The 23954-nt window shown below is 35.2% G+C and overlaps 1 protein-coding gene across 2 annotated transcripts in view; it reads left to right on the top strand.

Annotated features, from left to right (window-relative positions):
• CBLB (Cbl proto-oncogene B, E3 ubiquitin protein ligase) overlaps positions 1 to 23954 on the top strand; it is a 213040-nt gene that overhangs the window by 7976 nt on the left and 181110 nt on the right. For both annotated transcript variants that reach the window (XM_011995286.1, XM_011995280.1), the window contains exon 3: positions 7913 to 8163. In XM_011995286.1, coding sequence (XP_011850676.1) covers positions 7913 to 8163 — 251 coding nt within the window. The remainder of the gene's footprint in view (positions 1 to 7912; positions 8164 to 23954) is intronic.

Genomic DNA, 23954 nt, shown 5'->3' with positions numbered 1-23954 from the left:
CCACTTACAGAGGAGGAAAGCGAGGGAATATACAGAGAAGTTTTGAGGGCGTTTGTAAATTTTATATTGGGTTGTCGGGAAGTGATTTAAGGCATAATATTTATAGTTTTAAATTTTTGTATCATGAAATACGCAATATATATATTTTAGTCTTCTAGCAATTAAGTGGGTAAATAAGTAAAAAATTAAAATGGAAATCAATTCTCATCTTTAATATTAAGTTCATCTTACTATCCACTTGCTGTGACTTAAAGGATACCACAGTGCTATTTTTATCTACTCTGGTTGGGCATATATTAATGCTATTCTTACCTTTTAACTAAGGTTTTTTTGTTTTTTGTTTTTAAGTATTTGTAGGTTGCTAATTTTTTCTAGTAATGAAAGACACATTCTGAAAGTATCCAACAAATTTTGTAGGTTTTTAACATGATAACATTTAGATAATTGTTGAGCTTATATTATCTTATAGTATCAATGAAAAAAGTATTAATAGTTATAATATTCTACCTGTTAAAGGATTTTAAAAAATATTAAAGCCCTACATCTTTTCCTGAGAGCCTCTTGGGTTTGAAGAAACCAGAGGATTCCATGTCAGCTGACAGGAATACTGACCTGGGCTTAACCTTATTTCCTGCTTTTCTGCACAGAACATTCCAGACTTTTTAAGGGTTTTAGGCAGCATGAGTAACTTTATGAGCTAAATGAACTTTTAAAAATCATGATCCTCAACAAACTGCTCAGTGCCCTTGGTCTAATTTTCATACCTTTGCAAAATCTGCAGGGATTTTGCCTTGTGATGGAATGTAAAATATGGAAGGGAGAAGAAATATTAGGAAGGAGATAGGGCTAACTATGTTCTGGACACAGTGCATAGCACTTTACATTTACTCTTGTAAGAATTATAATATCCTAAGAGGTTTCCAGAAGAAGAACCCTGCCCAAGGTTGTAAAGCTAGTAAATGTTAGGGCCAGATCCTAGGTTTGCTTGATTCTGATGTCTGTGTTCACAGTATGAAGAGTCAAGCACACTCCTCCATAGAATAATATGATGCTTCCTTTTTCCAAAGAAATAAATCAAAAGGGCATTCCCCTCCTCCACTCCCATATTTGATATTATCAAATTCTTCTCCAAATTTTGTACTCAGTTTTAGGCAGCTTTATTCAATATAGTTGTAGATACCCTATTTGTAATATAATTTTCCTGAGAGGTTCTTCCTTCCTTTGTTTGCTTCCTCCTCCTCTTCCTCCTTTCTGCCATCAAATATTTATTGCACGTCTGTATGTTTATTGCAATATTTATTGCACGTCTTTCTGCCATCAAATATTTATTGCACGTATATGCAAAGTTCTATATTAGGTGATAGAGACAGACCAATGAGAAAGACTGTTCTTCACCTTTAAGGAAGTTCTATTCTCATTTGGAAGAAAGAGTGAACAGAATATACAATTGATATTTTAATTATAACTAGTCAGTTCTTTAATGCTGCTTCTTAATGTCAATCTTCTGGAGACATCTTCATGGAAAACCGTAAAGGACTTGGTAATTTTCTCTAAATTCAGCTGTAGTGGACTCATGATCAATTTTATATGCCAATTTTGTTTTGCCCAATTAATATTCTATTAAAAAGAGTGTGTGTTTTATACTTTTTTACACTTTATACATTTTTATACTTAATAAAATACATTTTTATAATTTTTATATGTTGTAATTATTTGCTGCATTAAAATGGAAAGAACCCAAAGAACTCTTCGGTACCTTTTATTATAAAGAGAGATATATATATATATATATATATATATACGTGTGTGTATATATATGTGTGTGTATATATATATACGTGTATATATATACACACACACACACACACACTTTTAGGTAACTGTAGTAAGTAACCTCTTCTAACATTTACAGGAGGACAGGCCTTTTTGTTTTGAGATGGAGTCTCACTCTGTCGCCCAAGCTGGAGTGCAGTGGCATGATCTTGGCTCACTGCAAGCTCCATCTCCTGGGTTCACACCATTCTCCTGCCTCAGCCTCCCAAGTAGCTGGGACTACAGGCGCCTGCCTCCACACCCAGCTAATTTTGTTTTTGTATTTTTAGTAGAAACAGGGTTTCACCATGTTAGCCAGGATTTTCTCCATCTCCTGACCTCATGATCCGCTCGCCTTGGCCTCCCATAGTGCTGGGATCACAGTTGTGAGCCACCGCACCCAGCCCAGGGCTTTCTATGTTGTCTTTAAAAATGAGGTAGTTCACTTGAGAGTATATGACTTGATTCAGTGTAACTGAATACTTCATGAAGTGAGGTGTGCTTTATAATGAAAGTCTTATAGTATAGGCACAATTCCTTACTGTTGAAATTTTCATTGTATTTGGTAAAGTTCTTCCCTATGTTTCACAGGCTGGTTTGAACCTTGTTTGCAAGGAGTATACTATCTTATCTAATACGTTTTTCTTACCTTTTGGCTGGAAGTTTTAGCTAAGGCACAGTCAAAAACTCTTTAAATGCGAGATTATTCCAAGACTAAGTAATGACTTTGAACATTCCTATAGCATTAGTGAATCCTGCTTTTGTATTTGTGCTTTTGCTTTGATATGGTTGAATATATGTATTTAAATACATATTTATATATTGGAATGCATAGCCAATTTATTAATAATATATTTTTATCTATGTGAAACAATGCAGACTACATGTACAGAGAGAGTCTCCTTAAACATTTCTAATACATTTAAGCAAATATAAAAGTCAGTTGTATATTGGTATGGAGACAGTTCCTGATTCTCAAGACCAGCTATCAGGGTTCTGAGCAGTAACCTTAGTTAGGTTCTAGTTCTGTATTTCAGTGTTGACATGTCAAAAGGAATTGGTACTGGTGATTTCCAAATTTTTTGAGTCAATGACTATAGTGGAATTTTCAGCCTAATTCCAATAATAAATGTTTTGCCTTTTAGTTCAAATGAAAAGAGCAATATTGCTATCGAACCAATTCTTTTATGCACCAATCGGTGCCCTAAAAAGTTCATCATTTTATAATGTGACTACAGATTTGTTCTATATCAAAGCTCTTCTGTATTAGTACCAACCTTCATTCTAGGAAGCAATTTAGCTATTTCTAGAAGAGGTGTAACCATTTGAATCTGAACTTGACCCTTGTGGTGAGCTTGATTTTCTCTCTAATATACTGCTTTTAGAAAAGCAAATTTTCTTTCCTGGCTTTTGCAACTCCTTGCACATAGCAGGTACTCAATAAATATTTATTGAATGGAATTGAATTTGACCTGCTTAGAAGTCATAGTCCTGATGTAGGGTTATTCATTTTTGGCAGAAGCTGTCATAAATCACAGGGTTTAATAGTAATCCAACTGATGAACTGTGCACTCAGCGGCATACCGTAGTTCAGCATTGTGTATTGCACTTTCCCAAGTGCAAATTTAGACAACAGTTTAGCCTACAGGGCCTTGATGAGCTGACTCTGGCCTATTTCACATCTCTCGTACTACTCACTCACAGCCTTCCTTCCTATGCTCCGACCTTTTAGAATAGCTGCGTGTACTCCTCTCTTAACATGCTTGCTCTCTGGTGTCTCTTAAGCCTTTGCACACTCCTTTGCCTAGAATACTCCTTTTGACAAAGTTAAGTATGTGTTTCCTGACAGTCTATGTAGAAATGAGTGAGCTGCTGCTTTTCTCCTGTAGCAGTTTGTACTTGCCTCCATTATAGCACTAAATTCTCCTGTAATTCTTTTCCTAAGCCACCAGTCTTTCCCACTGGACAGCTGCTTGAGGGCAGGTGTGTGATTTATTACTTTCTCTGTTCCCTAGAGCCTGAAACAATGCCTGCCACATAAATGTTTGTTGAATTAACAAATGGGTCCTGAACTTTATGTAAATTTGCAAATGGAATAAAATAAAAATGTAAATGAGTTTAGCAGGGATCATTAATTATATGCCTAATTTTAATTAAATTGTGATATAGTTAGATCAGTCCGAGATTCAGAAGATGCAAGCTCTTGTATTGGATTAATGATATTTTAATGGTCCCTTAATCTTTCTAGTTCTTAGTTTTTTTTTAAATCTGGAAATGAATGGATTGGATGGAATCTTTACTACGATCCCTTAGAGCAAGAATTACATTGCTCTTAAGTTAATTATAGAGAACTACGTCTCTTCTGCCAGACTCTTTGCATCTCTTTGAATCAGGAAGTATGTTCTAGTCATCTATAATTTCCTAGCACTAAGCTCAGTACCTGGCATATAGTAGTTCAAACAATTTCCACCTGATAAAGCGATAAATTCCCACATGGAATTACAGTTTTAAATAAAGCAAATGAGAAAAAAGTTCAGATAAAGAATAGTGAATTAAATATTTGTAAAATGTAAACGTTTCTGTCAAAGAATATTTATGTGGAATGTCTGAAAAAAAAAAAATACCTGACAGAAATTTTGTATTTATCAGTTAAAAAGTTCCCTAGAAGAGGAAATGAATTTCAAGCTGCCTGGTCCCCAAACTACAAGAAAATAGTATATCAGTCTGTGTCATGTTGCACCAAGTTTTATGTTGCTGAAATTAAACCATGCCTGCTGTAGAATGTTGGTGGCAATATTCTTGGTATTTATGTGTACTTGTGATAGTATTTTTGGTTTAAATAATTTAAAAACTGTATTCTTTTTCAAGCATTAAATAATTGACATATTTGGGACTTAATCTTTAGGGCAGAATGAACTCTGATTATACTAATGTATCATGTGTTAAAAGGGGGGTAAAAAAGCTCTGTCAGCCCTTTTCACTATACTTTTGTAAAGATTTGCTATTATTTAGTAAATGAGATGCCATTCTACATTTCCAAGGACTTTCTAGGAGATTAAAATAGTATTATTACTTTTAAACTAAGCCTGTACCTTTGGGTTATTAATTTGAATACTTGATACTTCAGAGTTCAATTGTAAAAATAAAGGAAAAATACAGTCAAACTATTTGTGTAAAAAAATAGCAGTCAACCAATCCATTAGTTTGTTGGTTATATACTCAACAATTCTGCTTTAAGGCATTGTTTACAAAGAGGAAGAATATATGATCATGCCCTGGGTTAATGTGAAAAATATTATCCTAAATTAGGGCCGATGGTTGGAAATTTCAGCCAGATTTTTCTCCCCGTGTACTCCCCCCCAAAAAAAACCCTGATCCCCAATGATTTCTTTTTTTTTCTTTTTATTTTATTTTTATTTTTATTTTTATTTTTTGAGACGGAGTCTTGCTGTCTTGCCCAGACTGGAGTGCAGTGATGTGATCTTGGCTTACTGCAAACTCTGCCTCCCAGGTTCAAATGATTCTCCTGCCTTAGCCTCCTGAGTAGCTGGGATTACAGGCACCTGCTACCACGCCCAGCTAATTTTTGTATTTTTAGTAGAGACGGGGTTTCACCATGTTGGCCAGGCTGGTCTTGAACTCTTGACCTAATGATCTGCCTGCCTTGGCCTCCCAAAGTGCTGGGATTACAGATGTGAGCCTCTGCGCCCGGTCAGTTTCTTTAAGAAAGTAAGTGTGATAGTGCTATAAGAGTACTTTTTAAATTTGTTGGTTCCTTGATTTATTGTGTTTGTTAGGCTTGAAGTTGTTGTAGTTCAATTGTTTATTTGTCCCCGGCACTTTTATGGGTGCCCAGGGGCAGATCCATGTTTTATGCCCCCTGAAACTTACCTAATTTAAAAGAATCTTTCTAAATATAAAGAATACGAAAGTACAAACATCAAATTGTGTATGAGAGTGAATTTTCTTCAGAATGAGAAAAATCCACAAAACACTATAATTTTTAAAAAACAGGTATATCTACAAATGATTAGAGAAATAATCTGCACTAGTTTTTGGCTCCGTACATTTTATACTTTGATTCTCTTCCATTGCCACATATACTTCCAGTTTTGGGTGCCACGAAACACATTCAAATTGCCAGATTTGAATTGGATTTCACTGTTCGCATGATAGGCTAGTCAGCATTTGGGCACTTCAAGTGTTTCTGAAACCATCTTTTAAAAAAAATTCGATTACAGATTTAAAAAATATTGTATTTATTTAAGGTGTATAACGTGATGCTTTGATATATATACACATAGTGAAATGGTTACTACATCAAATAAATTAACATATCCTTTACCTTCCATAATTACCTTTTTGTGGTAAGACCATGTAAACTCTGTTCTCTTAGCAAATTTTCAGAATACAGTATTATTAGCTATAGGCCTCATGCTGTACATTAGATCTTTAGTCATCCTACATACCTGCAAATTTGTACTCTTTGACCTTCTTCTCTCCATTTATTCCCCTCCCCATCCCTGGGGCCCACCCACTGTTCTACTCTCTGTTTCTGTTTGTTTAACTCCTTCTTTTAAGATTCTGCATATGAAAGTGAGATCATATATTCTTTCTTTGCCTGTCTTATTTCAGTTTCATTGGGATTGCTGACAGTAATTAAACCATTTTACAGGAGTGACTGTATGCCTCACATATACCTTTCACTAAACCCAAAGTAAATGTATCTTCAACTCAAATTTCCATTAGCCAGATTCCAAAATCACCCACAGCAACTCCAGTGCCACCCAACAGGAGGCTTTAGCCAATTATGTTTAAGATATTATACTCATAGGCCAAGTGCGGTGGCTCACATGTGTAATCCCAGCACTTTGGGAGGCTGAGGCAGGTGGATCACGAGGTCATGAGTTCAAGACCAGCCTGACCAAGATGGTGAAACCCCGTCTCTACTAAAAATATAAAAATTAGCCAGGCGCAGTGGCAGGCACCTGTAATCCCGGCTACTTGGGAGGCTGAGTCAGGAGAATCGCTGGAACCTGGGCTGCAGAGGTTGCAGTGAGCTGAGATCATGCCACTGCACTCCAGCCTGTGTGACAGACTGAGATTCCATCTTAAAAAAATAAATAAAATAAGATATTATACTCTTGACAATTTTATTAAAAAAAAAAATGACGAGGGCCTTAGAAGAGAGCCATGTATCTTTATGATCTTTATGTGAACATTTAACCTTTTTAAAGAGTGCTGTCCCATTACACTACATAATGCTATTGTGCAATTCTCAATGATATCATTTGAAAGTTATTATGTGAAGAGTTCATTATGCCCTTTCTGGAGGGATAAGAATGTGGTAGACTATCTTACTCTTGGCTAAATCACATGAACATGTAGAAGTGAATACATTAGTTGAATTACTACCTTCTCTGGCTGGCAGAAGGTACTTTCAGTTCTGCAGGCAGCCCGGGAACGCCCCAGTGGTTGGGCAGCACCTGTGATGGGATGACTGAACCGTTATATGCCACATGTTTATAGGCGTGGTAGACAGTATGGGGAGGTGGAAAAGACTGGTTCTGACCTGACACACATTTACTACTTAATAACTCAGTTATTCAAATTGCACCTCTTTGTTTTATTCTCCTCGGGGTTCAGGAACAGTACACCAAAACACTAATTAACAAACTATGAGACAGCACCAGCCGGGAGTTCAATGTAGTAAAATAACATGTAAATGTGAGGCATTGGTTGTTAACAGAAAAGGCCCATTTCCTCATTTTTATTAAAAAAAAGACTATCAGTGATATACAGTGATTAGCATACTGGAGTTCTGTTAACCTATGCACAGTGAGGTATCTTAGAATTAAAGCTTTAGGGGTTCAAAGTAAGGGTATGATATAGAAAAGATTGAATGTAGGAGAACAGAATAGGACTTATTTAGATTATGACAAAAGTGAATATTTGTCAGTTAATAATAAATTGGAGATAGTAAGTTAAGATCATAATTTATATTATGGAAAATGAAGAAATAGGACATGGTTCTATAATTTTTTAATTTTTCTGTGAAATAAAATATTATGATTTATTTTGTTTTTATCTTTGTTTTTAGGTAAGACTGTGCCAAAATCCCAAACTTCAGTTGAAAAATAGCCCACCATATATACTTGATATTTTGCCTGATACATATCAGCATTTACGACTTATACTGAGTAAATATGATGACAACCAGAAACTTGCCCAACTCAGTGAGAATGAGTACTTTAAAATCTACATTGATAGCCTCATGAAAAAGTCAAAACGGGCAATAAGACTCTTTAAAGAAGGCAAGGAGAGAATGTATGAAGAACAGTCACAGGACAGGTAAGAAGAATATTTCAGATGTTTTGGCGTAAAGGTCATTTATGTTGCTTTTTACTTAATAGTTAACCTAAACGTCACCATGTAATTGTTTTGGGGTAAATGTGAATCACTTTGTATACAGTCATGTAGTACTTAACTATGGGGATACTTTATGAGAAATGCATTTTTAGACAATTTCATTGTTGTGTGGACATCATAGAGTGTACTTACACAAGAGCTAGTTGGTATTACCTACTGCACACCTAAGCTATATGGTATAGCCTATTGTTCCTAGGCTGCAAATCTATACAGCATGTTACTGTACTTAATACTGTGGGCAGTCGCAACACAATGGTAAGTATTTGTGTGTCTAAATATACCTAAACATAGAAAAGGCATGGTAAAAATACTGTATAAAAGGCTGGGCGCGGTGGCTCACTCCTGTAATCCCAGCACTTTGGGAGGCTGAGGCGGGTGGATCACTTGAGGTCGGGAGTTTGAGACCCGCCTGACCAACATGGAGAAACCCCATCTCTACTGAAAATACAAAATTAGCCCGGTGTGGTCGTGCATGCCTGTAATCCCAGCTAATCGGGAGGCTGAGGCAGGAGAATAGCTTGAACCTGGGAGGTGAAAGTTGCGGTGAGCTGAGATCGTGCCATTGCACTCCAGCCTGGACAACAAGAACGAAACTGTATCTCAAAAAAAAAAAAAAAAAGAAACTGTATAAAAGATAAAAATGGATAACCTGTATACCATGCGTGGAGCTTGCAGAAATGAAAGTTGCTCTGAAAGTGAGTGAGTGAATGATGGCAAGTTAATGTGAAGGCCTAGGACTGTTACTGTACATTACTGCAGACTTTAGAAACATTTTACACTTAGGCTACACTAAATTTATATAAAAAAAATTTCTTTCTCCAATATGAACAGCTTAGTGTCACTTTTAAACTTCATAAACTTTTAGTTTTTGTTTTTTTTTTTTTTACTTTTTGACTCTGGTATTAACAATTAGCTTAACAAAAATATTTTCTTGATTATTCTATAAGCTTTAAAATATTTTAAAAATTAAGTTGGTTGTTTGTTTTTTTTTTCTACGATTATTATTTCCTGTATAGAACTCATGGTCTGTATAAGGATAATATTTTGAATTCATTGAGGTTTTTTTTTAGATTAGTGTACAATTGTATTAATGTGAAATGCATACTGATAAAGAATACACATTTTATCTTGCTGAATAAAGAATTTTTTATGAACAAAAAAAAAAAAATTAAGTTTTTAGAAAAGTTTATAAACTTCTTTGTTAAAACTAAGACACACACACACACATTGGCCTAGACCTGCACAGTGTCAGGATCATCAATATTACTGTCTTCCACCTCCACATCTTACTCCTCCGGAAGGTCTTCAGGAGCATTAACATGCATGGAGCTATCATCTGTGATAACAGTGCCTTCAGGAATACCTCCTGAAGGGCCTGCCTGAGGCCGTTTTACTGTTAGATATTTTTTAATAAGTAGAAGGAATACCCTGTAAAATAACGTTAAGAAGTATATAGTATAGTAAATGCATCAACTAGTAATATAGTCACTTATAATGTCATTATCAAGTATTATGTATTATGCATAATTATATGTGCTACGCTTTTATGTGACTGGTGACACAGTAGATTTGTTTACACCAGCATCACCACAGACATGTAATATGTTGCACTATGACCTTGTGGTGACTATGACATCACTAGGTAATAGGAATTTTTCAGTTCCATTATAATCTTACTAAAGCACTAACATAAATATGGTCTGTCATTAACTGAAATGTCCTTGACTGAAATGTCATTACAGGGTTCATGACTGTATTTGCTTTTAACATTAATAGCTTTACGTAAATTTACTCACGATAATAGCTAGTTCATGAGACAGTATTCTCAATGTTTTAATAGACTTTATTTTTAGAGCCATTTTAGGTTTACAGGAAAATTATTCAGAAATTATAGTTCCTATAAATCTCCTCTGCCCAAGCAGTTTCTCCTACTCATGTCTTGCATTGGTGTGGCATGTTACAGTTGATAAACTATTGTCTATACGTTATACATTATTATTAACTAAAGCCTAGAGTTTACATTAGGGTCCGCTTTATGTTTTGCACTGTTCTATGCTCCATAAATGCATAATGTCACGTATCTACCATTACAGTATTATATAGAATTGTTTCACTCCCCTAAAAATGCCCCGTGATCTACTTTATTGTCTCACTTCCCCCCTTGAACCCATGGCCACCACTGATCTCTTCACTGTTTACGTAGTTTTGCCTTCTCCACAGTGTTATGTAGTTGGATTCACACAATATGTAACTTTTTCAGATTGACTTTCACCTAACAATTTGCATTTTAGGTTCCTCCGTGCCTTTTCATAACTTGGTAGCTCATTTCTTTATGCCACTGAAGAATACTCCATTGTGTGGTTGTACCAGTTTGGTTTTTCACTCACACCTTGAACTGCATCTCGGTTGCTTCCATTTTTTGGGTAATCATGTATAAAGTTGCAATAAATATTTGTATGTAGGTATTCCTGTGGATTTAGGCTTTTAACTCACTTGGGTAAAATACCTAGCAAGATTGCTGGATTTTCAGGGTATGCATAAGTTTAGAAAGAACATAAGAAACTTTCAAGAAAGTTTGTAAGAAACTCCTTGACTGGTTCCAAAGTGGCTCTACCATTTTTCATTCCCACTGGCAACGAATGACAGTTCTCGGTGCTCCACATCCACACCAGAATTTGGTATTGGAGACAAGTGTTTTAAAGACATAGTTTGATTGAATCTGCGGATGTGGTAGATGTGGGTGGGAGATGTAACTTCCATCTGTATATTTTTACTTAAGTGAGAAACTGAACTGGGCTTTCAAAGACTGAATTGACATCAACCAAATCCTAATTTTATAGCCAGGATTCTTCATTTAGAGATCCTCACTCAAATTTGTTGTTTGGCCATTTTAATGTTAAATTTCAGGATCTATCTTAAACAAAATAAAGAAAATGATAGAGTTTTCCATTTCTGGGCTATCTTAAATATATATGGAATATTCGTGATAGTGATAGTTTATTTAGATTTCCAAATTGGAAAATCATTATTAATGAAAATATATAATGTCTGAATATATTAGTTAAATTTTAGTGTGAGACTCTTAACCTGTCTGTATTTTAGTTTTCTGACATATAGGAAAACCTTTAAGAAACCTCTAAGATTTCTTTCAGGTCAGAAAAACTAGCCCCATTCTGTCTAATAACAGCACAGGGTTGTAAAATAGAAAATTCAGTTATGGAGGTATGCGGACTCTAAATTTTCTATGAATACTGGCCAAATACCCGTAACAAGTAAAACCATCAAATTCAAACATAAAAAACCCTCTTCCAGATGTAAAATGGCATAAATAATTATGTTTTTATAATTTTCTCTCTTAATTAGAGATGGACCCAAACATACTCGTAGACGTCTAACCAATTATGTAACTTTGGGCTCATCACTTAATATTCTTGGGCCACAGTTTATTCATCTTGAGGGTGGTGAATCTTTCAATTGCCTTTTAGCATTAATTAATGCTCTAAAGTTCTCCAGGAGTAACAAGAGGAATTTGAGTTGTCACAATGTGACAGAAGTAAGGTAGAGAAATATTATAGTGATTGTTTATTCTTGTAGACTTTTCAAGAACTGCTAACATCTTGGAAAGCCAGATATTTATATTAAAATTTTATTTTTCACATTGTACTTCTGCCATTGACCTAATAAAACTAAGTTCTTTACAAATGTCTTTATAATTCTTTTTTCAAAGTTAGTAGTTTTGAAATTCTTCCTGATCCAGCCAAGTCATCCATTAAATTTTACTCTTTAGGATATCAGGACATTGATAAGGTATATAACTTCTTTGACTAGGATTTTGAGTGGATACAGTGTTTTAATTGGATGTAATCATATATGATGTGGTCAACTTGTATCCCACTTTTACATCTTCTGTGGAAACTTGAAACATTTTCTAACTCAGTAGATGTTTTATAATTTCCATTTGATAATTTTGATAGTTTTGCTTATGTGGAAACATTTCATGGGGGGCATTTAAGTTTTGATTGATCATGTATAGATTCCCATAGATTTTGATAGCTCTCATAATGCTGACTGTTCACAATGAGGTGTCACTCATTCTGTGTATTCTTGCCTACATTTTAAGTGTCCGAGTGAATTTTGTTCACTGTCCTAAATGCAACCGTAAGACAAAATTTATTAGTTTCTATGCTGATATAGCATATCCTTAATTGGATAGTACTCTCATCTTTGTTCTGTTTACTGACAAGTGTTCTGTGGCCAGCTGTGTTTATGCAGGATTTACATTTGATAAATGTTTCATAATAATTCATAATAATGTACCATTCTTGGTATACCATAACAGGCATATAAACTTTCGAACTGGGCTTCTTTTTCTAGTAATATATTTGGACACATTCATTTCTAGGTTCCCATAGTATTCCAAATGCAAACTGAGTCTAAAATGTGCCATTGCACACGGAGCTCTGAGGCATTTTGCTCTACAGAACATAGAAGAGTCTTCTTAGCATGTTTTCATGTACAGAGTGGCCTCATTGTGAAAAATCAGCATTATGAGTTCTATCAATCTATGAAAATCTATACATTACCAATCAAAACTTAAAAGTCTCCTATGAAATGTTTCTACATAAGCAAAACAATCAAAGGTAGTTAGGCAACAAAGTTAGTAGAATGACTCCACCTAATAGGTATGACAACGCTCATTACTGGGAATATTATAAATTCACTAAAGAATCGTTTCTTTGATTCTGTAAGTAGCTCACTAGGGGCATTACTATAATTGCACAAAAAATGGAGGACAGTAATAGTAGAAACAGTAATTTGGAGTTAATTGACTTAATCAGTATTACCTCATGTGATTCTGCCCACTTTATTGAAGAAATAGTGCTGGATGAGTACATGAGTCAAAATGCGTTTTGTTTTTGTTTTTGTTTTTGAGATGAAGTCTTGCTCATCACCCAGGCTGGAGTACAGTGGCAGGATCTCGGCTCACTGCAAGCTCCGCCTCCGGGGTTCACGCCATTCTCCCGTCTCAGACTCCCAAGTAGCTGGGACTACAGGCGCCCACCACCATGCCTGGCTAATTTTTTGTATTTTTAGCAGAGACGGGGTTTCACCATGTTAGCCAGGATGGTCTCGATCTCCTGACCTGGTGATCTGCCCGCCTTGCCTCCCAAAGTGCTGGGATTACAGGCGTGAGCCACTGTACCCGGCCCAAAATGCATATTTTAATGTTCCTGCACCTCTGTTGTGTCAACAATAAATGTGGAATTGTTATAAATATAAAGGGAGATGAGAAAAAGTTTAGGTGTCAGTTCTGAACTGATTGCTTTTTAAAATTTTGATTGATTGATAATGATGAATGAGTAGCCTGAATTTTAAAGCAATTTTATATAAATGTAATAAATAGAAAAATAAATAATTAAGTAAGTGGCATTCAATACATTTCCTGGTTACTTAGGTCCTGTGTAGAAGGAGAGAGGTAGAAATTATAGTTATATAATTGTATTATATGCTACTGAAATAGATATTTAGGGCACAGTGAAAGTCTTTTGCCTTGAGAGTAGATAATGATTTCTAGTAGAGAAAAGGCATGAAGAGGCTGCATGCCTCCCCAGACTGATACAGTAAACCTCCATTTTTTATATCTTTTTTCCCAGATTGTTACTGTTGCTGGTGTTCTTTTGTTTTGTTTTGTTCTTTTTCTTTCTTTCTCTTTTCCTACAAACAGCTCAATGTCACACTGAGTTGGTGCTCCTCCAGCCGGGTGTCTAAACCATTCTGAGCTGACATTTCTGGGAAGAGTAATTCAGTGATTTCTGGCAAGCATAAAGCTTGCATGTGTATGTGTGTATATGTGTAGAGAGAGGGTAAAGAACATGTAGAGAAGTCTGTAGTTTGAAGCCCAGAGAAAAGGAGAAACTTTAAGTATCATGTTACTTAAAGTTTTAGTGACACAAGTAAAAATGGCAATTGTCATTGCTAACAAATGTGTAATTGACAGGAGGCACTTCTGCGATTTGACTGGCAGTTTCATCAGTTAACCGTTTTAATAGTAAAATTTGTTTCATCTGAAAAGTATGTATTAATCAGCTGCTCTGCAAGGTCTGGTGTTGGCCACTGTGTTTTTTAAAACGCTCAGAGATGATGGCCGAAGGATACTGAGATTTTCCGTATATTTGAACTGCTTGAGTGAGCCAGGGTGCTACAACCCATTTTCCCTTCCTACACACTGCTAGACAGCCACTGAAAAAAAAAGTCAACTGAGGTGGAAAAAATAGCTCTGCCTTTGATAGACTGTGAATAAAATAAAGATTAACAAAAGCTCTGGCCAGAGAGGAAAACGTAGGTGTTGCCTTAACATTAACATTAACATTAATGTCATTTCAGAGCCCTTGAACTATGCCTTATAAACCAGTGTTGTAGAAAAAATAAATGACAAAATGGGGTGCGTGTGTGTGTGTATGTGTGGTAGAGGATTACATGTTTTGTAGTTTAAAAAAGTATTTGACATAGAAAAATTAGCTCTAGAAGAAGCTAGCCTTTATTTAAAATCGGGCAGAAATATTTTTCTCCATTGACCATTTGGCTAAACAAAGAATAACTTGTAATCTGCTCCATTGATAAAGTGCCTTTCCCCTTAAAGAACTACAGATCACTATGCTTGCTGTTTCTAATTGTGTTGGTTATTTACAAGATAGTGTACCGAAAAACATTTTGCAACTGGTACATTGAAGATACATAGTTAAAAGTTGAATCAAAAACAACAGCAACCACAAAAATAACAAGAGCAATGACAAAACAAAAGCTGCAAACAAACCTACTTTCTTTCCTTATATTACTGTATGATATCATTGCTTTGAGTAAAGAATAAAGTAGTAGTAATTTAAATGCTTAAATTTATATTTATACAAATGTTGATAGCGTGGTCATTGAAATAGTTTTGCAAGTCTTCATAGGTTTTCAGTTCACCATATAAAGAGACTGATTCGTATGTGTAATCTGTGTTTTAAGTGGTAGTTTTAATAATTACTGGACCTCACAGTTTAACGGGCATGTTTATAATACTACATCAATTACCGCATTTTCTCATAGTCAGCTCTGTATATTGTGAGAAGAAAATGAAAAAAGTGCTGTTTAGCTAAGTATAGGAATGTGGAGCCAGGAAATCTCATGCTCTGATGCCGTTTCTGCTCCCAGTGTTCTTTGTAACTTTGGCTTCCTGACTCCAATCTACATTTTTGAGTTATTAAATTATTTTCTGGATATTCATAACATTTTCGCCTCAGACATTTCAATATCATAAATGAAAATTAAATTGTTTCAGACTAAATGCTACTGTTGGCTACCTCAGTCTGTTAATTTTCCAACTTTAATAGTAGTTTCTGGTAAAAATATTGTTTTCGTTATTGTAATTATTTGTAAGAGAACTAATCTTAAGAAGGTTTGTATTTTATAAGTAAATAATACTATATTGGATATCTTTCTGTGAAATATGTAATGATACATGAAAGAGAATGGCTTATATTCATCATTAAAAATAATTTTACATTTAAAACATTAACCTAGTTTTTCTGTTACTCCTTTTTTGTTTACTAATGGTGAAAATTGCAATTACTTTGAATTTGATGAGGACAAAGTCAAATTGCAAGTAGAAAATATTTCTAAATAAATCAAAATAGGCAACTAATTTCTTTTGAATACAAGTATTATGATATAAACATATACTTTTATTCATTTTTTTCTATATTTGTTTGCATTCAAGGCATTTTTTTCCTTTTAAATGGGAAACTAGAGGAATGAAAATATGAATTTTTGATACTTCAGAATAGTAATTTTTAACTTGGATTCAGAAGACAAATAGTAATCAATCTCTTATGTAGAAGTATGTCTGCCAGATAGGAAGTAGAATTTGCTTTAGAAAGCTTGAAAAATCTTCTGAGATTGATTTATTGTAAATAAATAAAAAGTTCATTTTATCTTGATGAGAATGTTTTTATGCATATTTCAAGCATCTGAGTGATGTGAACAGACTTTTCTAAAGTTTAGAAATCAAGGGGCTCATTTCTTTAACACACCATGAAAGTAGAGGCCACAAGAAAGTTATTTAGACAAATGTTTTCAGAGTTAAACAAAGGGAGTCTGTTAGGGGAGGCAGGTGAGAGCTTGCAGGACCGTTAAGGACTTTATGGCCCTACGTATTTGGCTAACTGCACCGCTGCTGCTTAGCTAGCTATATATAGTGTAATTTTCTTATTGATTTTTCAGTGAAAAGTGAAAGTTTTTTTTTTTTTTTTTTTTAAATAGCAGTTTCCTCTCTAGGGTATATTTTACAAAATACAAAAGAAAACAACATTATTCAGATGTAATTAAAATGAATTCCACCATTAGCTTTTTAAATTTTAATAAAATGCTTACTTGTAATACATTTATTTGCTATTTATTTCATTTATTTAGTTTATTTATTTATTTATTTATTTTTTATTTAAAGCCCCATGTTAATACCATTCAGTCCCCAGTTCCTGGTTTCTTAGTAACTAAAACTTATTGCAAGTATTTTAATTTCTTCTAAATCAGATTATATATTATACACATATGATAGTTGGATATTAAAATTGGGGACTTTTTTCCCCACAGATGAGCGTTTGTTAAATGTTTATATATTCCTGAGAATGATACCAATTTATTATATATAATAAGCAAACTCACAAGACTCAAGTGAACTTGGCTTTGCAGTGGAATACCTTTCATGTTTTTCAGTCTTAGGTAGCTTATTAAAACTCATGTTTTCCTTTCAGTAAATATCTGATGACATTAAAATTTGATAATTAAAATCTAGAAGCACTCAAGAAAGAATGCCTGCTTTTAGTTTCATAATAACAATACTCCCACAAAGAAAGTTGATGAATGATGTCTTTCAAGTGGCAGAGTTGTTATTTAGTTAGAGAAAGCTCCTTTGGCAGTTTCTTATAAAACTGAAGTTTGTTTATAAAACAGACAAGCTACAATGATAATCCTATAGCCTGAAGAGTGCTTGGAAACCTAGCCCAAGAAGAGTCTTGTTTTTCAGTGATTTAACAAAGAAGTGGAGTTTCCAAGAAGCCAAACAGATTAGCATTCAGTGCTAATTGGGTAGGGTGTAAAATAGTATTCATGTCTGATTGTTTTGATGTGAAGTACTTCATAACCATTCAGTTTTCTAAATCTTTTTTTGATATTAATCTTTTGTCTCTTCCAATTTATTGTTTGAGCATGAGTTTTTGTTTGACTATACAAGTATACATCAATGGTTCATAGCTGTGCTGTAAACAGCAAGACACACATGAGATCATTATAAAAAGTGCCTTTTAGAGATTAAAATAATAGAGATTGAGGCACTGTTGTTCAGTGGAGACACTGAAGAACAAATTAAACTGAAAGGTAGTTTAGATGTCCTATTGAAATGCATTACTTTGAATATCTGACCATGTGATTATAATATACCACTTTCACATATAATCACAAATGTGTGACTGTATTCGTTTCTTTGGGCTGCCGTAACGAAGTACCACATACTGGGTGGCTTAAACAATAGAAAGTTATTCTCTCACATTTCTGGAGGCAAGAAATATGAAATCAGGGTGTCAGCCAGCAGGGCGTTGCCCCCTCAGAACCCTCTAGAATAGGTAATTCCTATGTCTGTCTCAGTTTCTGGTAGCTCCAGGCATTCCTTAGCTTATGGCAGCGTAAGTCTGTTCTCTGCTCTGTCATCACACAGTGTTCTCTGTGTATGTACGTCTGTGTCCAAATTTCCCTCTTATAAAAATACCAGTGATTTTGGATCAGGGCCTGCCCTTGTGACCCCATCTTGACTTCATTACAGCTGCAAAGACGCTGTTTTGAAACAAGGTCATATTGACAGGTAGGATTGAGGTTAGAATTTAAACATATCTTTTTAGGGGACACCGTTCAATCCCTAACAGTGACCAAATATGGCAGTGTACATTTATACTAAGAAGGGGAAGAAAGTTGAAACTCATTAGAACATGTCATAGAAGTTTGAAAAACTTAGATTAATAGAATATAATACCAAACAAAATTACTTATAATTATTTTTTATAAAGGTCTGTAGCTCAAATAAGATTTTTTCAGGTGTGTAATGCATGGTTAATTTATTTATGCATTACTTTTTGTAAGTATTATTGGAAAATATGGTGTATTCTACATTTACCAATAATACATTTTTATATTTATTGATGTAATTGAATCTGTAAGTACCTTTTTATAACATTCTTACTGATTTTAATGTATAAAATGCCATCTCTCTTTAGAAATTAATAATAATACAAATATGTAGATTTAGTTTACATTTATAATATTAATAGCCCTAGTTATTTCTTAAGAATCCCTGTTTAATTTTGTGATAATCTCTGAAAGATTAATTAGAATAGTTAATTATAACTTATTAAATCTGTTTTTAAAGTTTTCTCTATTGCACATAGAAAAGAAATAATTGGGAAGTGTTTTCCATGTTGGTGGCAAAGAGAAGGCGACACCACATTCGTTTTGTCTTTAGTATTAAAATACGAAGTATTAAACATGATTTCAATTCAAATTTTAGGAAATCAATTTGAGGATTTTAGTTTAAACAAGAGTAAATGATTGTTTCCGAAAGTGGCATGTTGAATGGTTTAAACCATGGGTCAGCAAACTGTACAGAGCCAGATAGTAAATATTTTAGACTTTGCCAGATGGTCTCTGGCAATTAGTCAGCTTTGCCTCTGTACTGGGAAAGCAGACATAGACAGTCTGTGAATTAATTGGCATGGCTATATTTTAATGAAAATTTATTTACAAAAATGAGCCAGACCAAACTGGACCATTAGGTGGTCCTTCACCAACCCTTGGCTTAAAGTACCAATCTAATTTTTGGAGAGTAAAATTTTAAAACTATTTTATCCACACCGATCCATCATATAAGTTGCATTATATATAAGTTTCATCAACACAGACTGAGTATATAAGTTGGCTAAAAGTAACAATACCCATTTAACAATACAATGCTGTCAGAGACCCAGGCTCTTTCTGGCTGATTGTAATTCCTTTCCTTAGCATGTTGCGTTTTATCTTCATTCTGTTTCCTTCACAGTTGTAGAATTCCTGCTGCAGCTTATTATTTTTTAAGGATACAAGGCAGGAAAGGAGAAGGGCAGCACCACACATGTCTGTCTGCTTATCTTGGATTGAAAAGCTGCCACAGTACCTTTCCACCTACTTGCTTCCTCTATCCGATTCTCTTCCATATTATTTAGGCCACTGGGTCACTCCACGTTACAAAGGTAGTGGTATATTGAAACTTTGATATTTCAGCCTCCATAGCAAAGAAGGGCAAGGGAGAAAGGGTGTTTACTCATTCAGTCTAAATTGTCAAAAGAGATAGTCAGATATCCACAGACACTGTTTATTTAAACATGGTATAACTTGCCTTTAAGGCATATTTCTTTAAAAATATATTGTCAAGAACTATGAAGAGCCTGAAGCTACTTTGCCATACTTTCAGTGCTAGCAGAAGACAGGGGAATATTTGGTCAGGAAAAATGAACCGTTCATTAGTCACAGAGGGACAGCATTAGGCAAGGTGTCATCATTTGTGGCAGGTCACCAACCCTCAGTTTCTACAGGACAGTATAAAGGGCAGGAGACACCTGCATGTGCAGTGGCTGGCATTGCAGATGAACCCCAAGCCTGAGGACCCTGAATCTTTTATAATGGACAGTAAACCTGCCTGACCCTTTCCCTGGAAGGAGACATTATCTTTGTTAAACTAGACCGCAAACCTCTTTTTTTTTTCCAGAGGAAAACACTGTCCCTATTATCTAAGGCTGTTTGCTACACAAATGTTCCTGAAAGGATAATTTGAAAGGCTGTCAGTATCTGGTTGCAAGACATGAAAAAATATGAGAGACCTATAGATACTTCTCCCCAAAATATTTATGTTCTGTTCATTCTTAAAAACCATAATTGTATCTCATGTGCTCAGTTTTGAATACTACTAAAGAGTAAGGATATTGATTCTTTTTTGGATTTTTGGTAAGCTTAAAATCTTGGGTTCTGCCATTTTAATATATATATAATAAACTATGTATTTGACATATCAAATATGTATATTAGAAATCTCACATATATATGAAATAATGTGATCTCCAGAACAACTGTGGAAACTTTGTGGTGTAAACATTTTTCATTCCTTTTTGTTGTTGTTGTTGTTTTTTTTTTTGAGACGGAGTCTTGCTCTGTTGCCCAGGCTAGAGTGCAGGGGTGCAAACTCGGCTCACTGCAAGCTTCGCCTCCTGGATTCACGCCGTTCTCTGCCTCAGCCTCCCGAGTAGCTGGGACTACAGGCACCCACCATCACGCCCAGCTAGTGTTTTTTTTAGTAGAGATGGGGTTTCACCGTGTTAGCCAGGATGGTCTTGATCTCCTGACCGCATGATCTGCCCGCCTTGGCCTCCCAATGTGCTAGGATTACAAGCGTGAGCCACCGCGCCCAGCCTTTTTTTTTTTTTGAGATGAAGTCTTGCTCTGTTGCCCAGGTTGGAGTGCAGTGGCACGATCTCGGCTCACTGCAACCTCCGCCTCCCAGGTTCAAGTGATTCTCCTGCCTCAGCCTCCCAAGTAGCTGGGACTACAGGTGCATGTCACCATGCCCAGCTAATTTTTTTTGTATTTTTGTAGAGACAGGGTTTCACCATGTTGGCCTGATTGGTCTCGAACTCCTGACCTCAGGTGATCTGCCCACCTCGGCCTTCCAAAGTGCTGGGCTTACAGGCATGAGCCACCGCGCTCAGCCTACATTTTTTATTCTTGTTTGCATTCTAGAAAAAAAAACTTTAATAATTACAAAAGAAACAATTTTAAAAAGGTTGTTTCATTTCAGGCTCATTATCCTTTAGAAAGAGAAGAGGATTCTGTTTTCTTTTTTTTTCTTGAGTAATATGCTTCACTCACTTTTCAACTTTGACTACTATAATTTTAGGTTTAGACCCAAATAATTGATTTCAGTAGGTAAGGAAGGTTGAAATTATGTGATATAGGATGATATTATTTATCTTTGTTATCAGTGTCTAAACCTCAGAGATGAGCACCAGGTAGTCCAATTCCATTTTCCTGTGTGAAGAAGCTAAATAGACTGGTGATTACATGACTTGACACACTGGGGTGTGCATATAATATTCATGTGTGATACATTTCTAAATGAAGTCTCATTACCAGTTAGCGTGTCTGAGCCTGCAGCTGTTGGCATATGAAGGGTATCAGAATTGTAATGCCTTTTTCAACTTTGTTTCAGGAGGACTCATTTGAACAATTAGCACGTTTTATGGTTGTGAAAATGAACTGTTGTTTTTTCTCTTCATTAAACCAGAATTAATATTGTATGTCATCTGGTCAGTCGATGCAACTTTTTTTTTTCCTAACAAGATGATTGTATTCATTAGTTAAATTTAGAAAGACTGCTTAAAGCTTTATTTTTCAAGCATACCTTTTTCTGTGTCTCTTTCTTTCTCACTCTGTTTGTGTATATACATGTGTGAAATATTGCTTGTAACTTTTTAAGCATTTAATTTGTCTCGATGGGCACAGATTTTTAAAAAGGAAGGAAGAAAGATTACCTAGTTTTTTTCTGAACTATATTAATGATAAAGCATCTCAGCTCATTTTACAGACGCTGAAAACACTTCACGTTTTGTTCTGAAGGTTTTTGTAGGGCATATTGATTTTCTATGGTTGTACAATATGTGGAGCTGTCAATTTTATTCTTTTCCCAGAGATTTCAGAAAATTTTAATTTAACTAAAGATTTCCATACTGGTCAGCTGGGTCTCATTTATCTGATTAAAATAGGTTTGCATGGGTACAAGTCCTAAAGCAAATTCTCCTTACCAAATTTTGTGTGAAGTTTTTCCTTTTTAATACTAATTTTAGTTTGTTCTCATTGCAATTGCATATGTAAAAAATATGTTTTGATAAAACAACTGAAACTTTGAAGTTAATAATTTATCACAATACTTTTTTCCCCATTATATCAACACTTGGTAAACTACAGATTGTGAGCCTAATCCAGGTTGTATTTCCTTCTTTGAGTAAATTTTCAGTGGCAGAGCCATGCCCATTAATTTACTTACTGTGTATGGCTACAATGGCAGAGGTAAGTAGTTCCATAGAGACTATCTGGCCTGCAGAGCTCAAAACTTTTGCTCTCTGGGCTTTTATTGAAAATGTTTGCTGACTCCTGCATTACTGATACCATTTTCATAACAGTCTTAAAAACTTGACATTTTAAAACTTAAATACTTTTTTCTTTTTGCTGTTTTCTTCTCTACCCTATTTCTGCCAACAGTTCTTTGTGAATTACCATTGTGATCTTCTAAAGGCAAAAAAATGGTACGTAGTCAATGACTGATAGCTATAGGCCTATGAAACTAACATTTCCTATCTTGTCTCAATATTCTGATGTGTATAATCGTTTTAAAACATAATAAATTTAGGCCTTTTTTGTTTTTGTTTTTAACACAAGATGTGCCACTAATGTCTGACAAGCATTTAATCTAGTGGCTTTCCTGCATTTTCTGTGGATCAGATGCATTCTAATCCTCTGAAATGATTATTAAGTATGGCTTCCCAGCCTTTATATAATGCCTGCTAAATTTACCAGTTGGGATCTGCACATATGTATTGGTAAATAGTGCCCTAGCAGTTTCTGACATTCTATCTGCTTTCAGAATCCACATGAGTCAGATTATTTCCTTTTATGTATAAGATTATCAAGGACTATTGAGGTGGCACAGGTGGGGATAGAATCCTGGATGTGTTCAGACCTCTTTTCATTTTACTAAGCTTCCTTTATACTACCGGAGGAATCCACTTCCAGTCATGAGTCACTTGGAAGAGGGGGCCGGGCATGGTGGCTCATGCCTGTGATCCCAGGACTTTGCGAGGTCAGGAGATTGAGACCATGCTGGCCAACATGATGAAACCCCATCTCTACCAAAAATGGAAAAATTAGCTGAGTGTGGTGGCATGCGCCTGTAATCCCAGCTGCTCAGGAGGCTGAGACAGGAGAATGGCTTGAACCTGGTAGTTGGAGATTGCAGTGACCGAGATCACACCACTGCATTCCAGCCTGGTGACAGAGCGAGACTCCATCTCAAAAAAAAAAAAAAAAAAAAAAAAAGAGGGATACATTTCTGTAAGGTTTTTAAAGGACTTTGGTTGGAAAAGATGAATTGCAATTCTCTTTTTATGTTTTTCTGAGATTGGCCTAATCACTATCCTTAGAATTTACCTTTGCTTGCCAGCCTTTTATCCTGCCCCTTTCTCCTCACTTTTCTATTTCCAGTTTATGCAGATATTCTTTCTTATTACTGGCATAGCTAATGTTTCCACTCTATTCCCATGCCCATCTTGGCTCTGATTTTTGATCATTCTAGCTAAAATGTATCTTTTACTTTTGACCATAGCATTTATCAAGGCCTTTCATGTGGCAGTTAACGATATATTGTCAAATATTGTTATCTTTTTAAAATGGTGTTAGGAGCCTGGGTAACAGAGAGAGATCCCATTTCTACAAAAAAAAAAAAAAAATAGCCAGGTGTGTTGGCACATGCCTGTGGTCCCAGCTACTCTGGAGGCTGAAATGGCTGAGATTGCTTGAGCCAAGGAGGTTGAGGCTACTGTGAGCTG

The sequence above is a fragment of the Mandrillus leucophaeus genome, unplaced genomic scaffold, assembly GCF_000951045.1.
Source record: "Mandrillus leucophaeus isolate KB7577 unplaced genomic scaffold, Mleu.le_1.0 Scaffold113, whole genome shotgun sequence".
In the NCBI taxonomy this organism is placed as follows: Eukaryota; Metazoa; Chordata; class Mammalia; order Primates; family Cercopithecidae; genus Mandrillus; species Mandrillus leucophaeus.
Note: the sequence above shows the minus strand (reverse complement) of the source record. Positions and strands in the feature narration are given on the sequence as shown.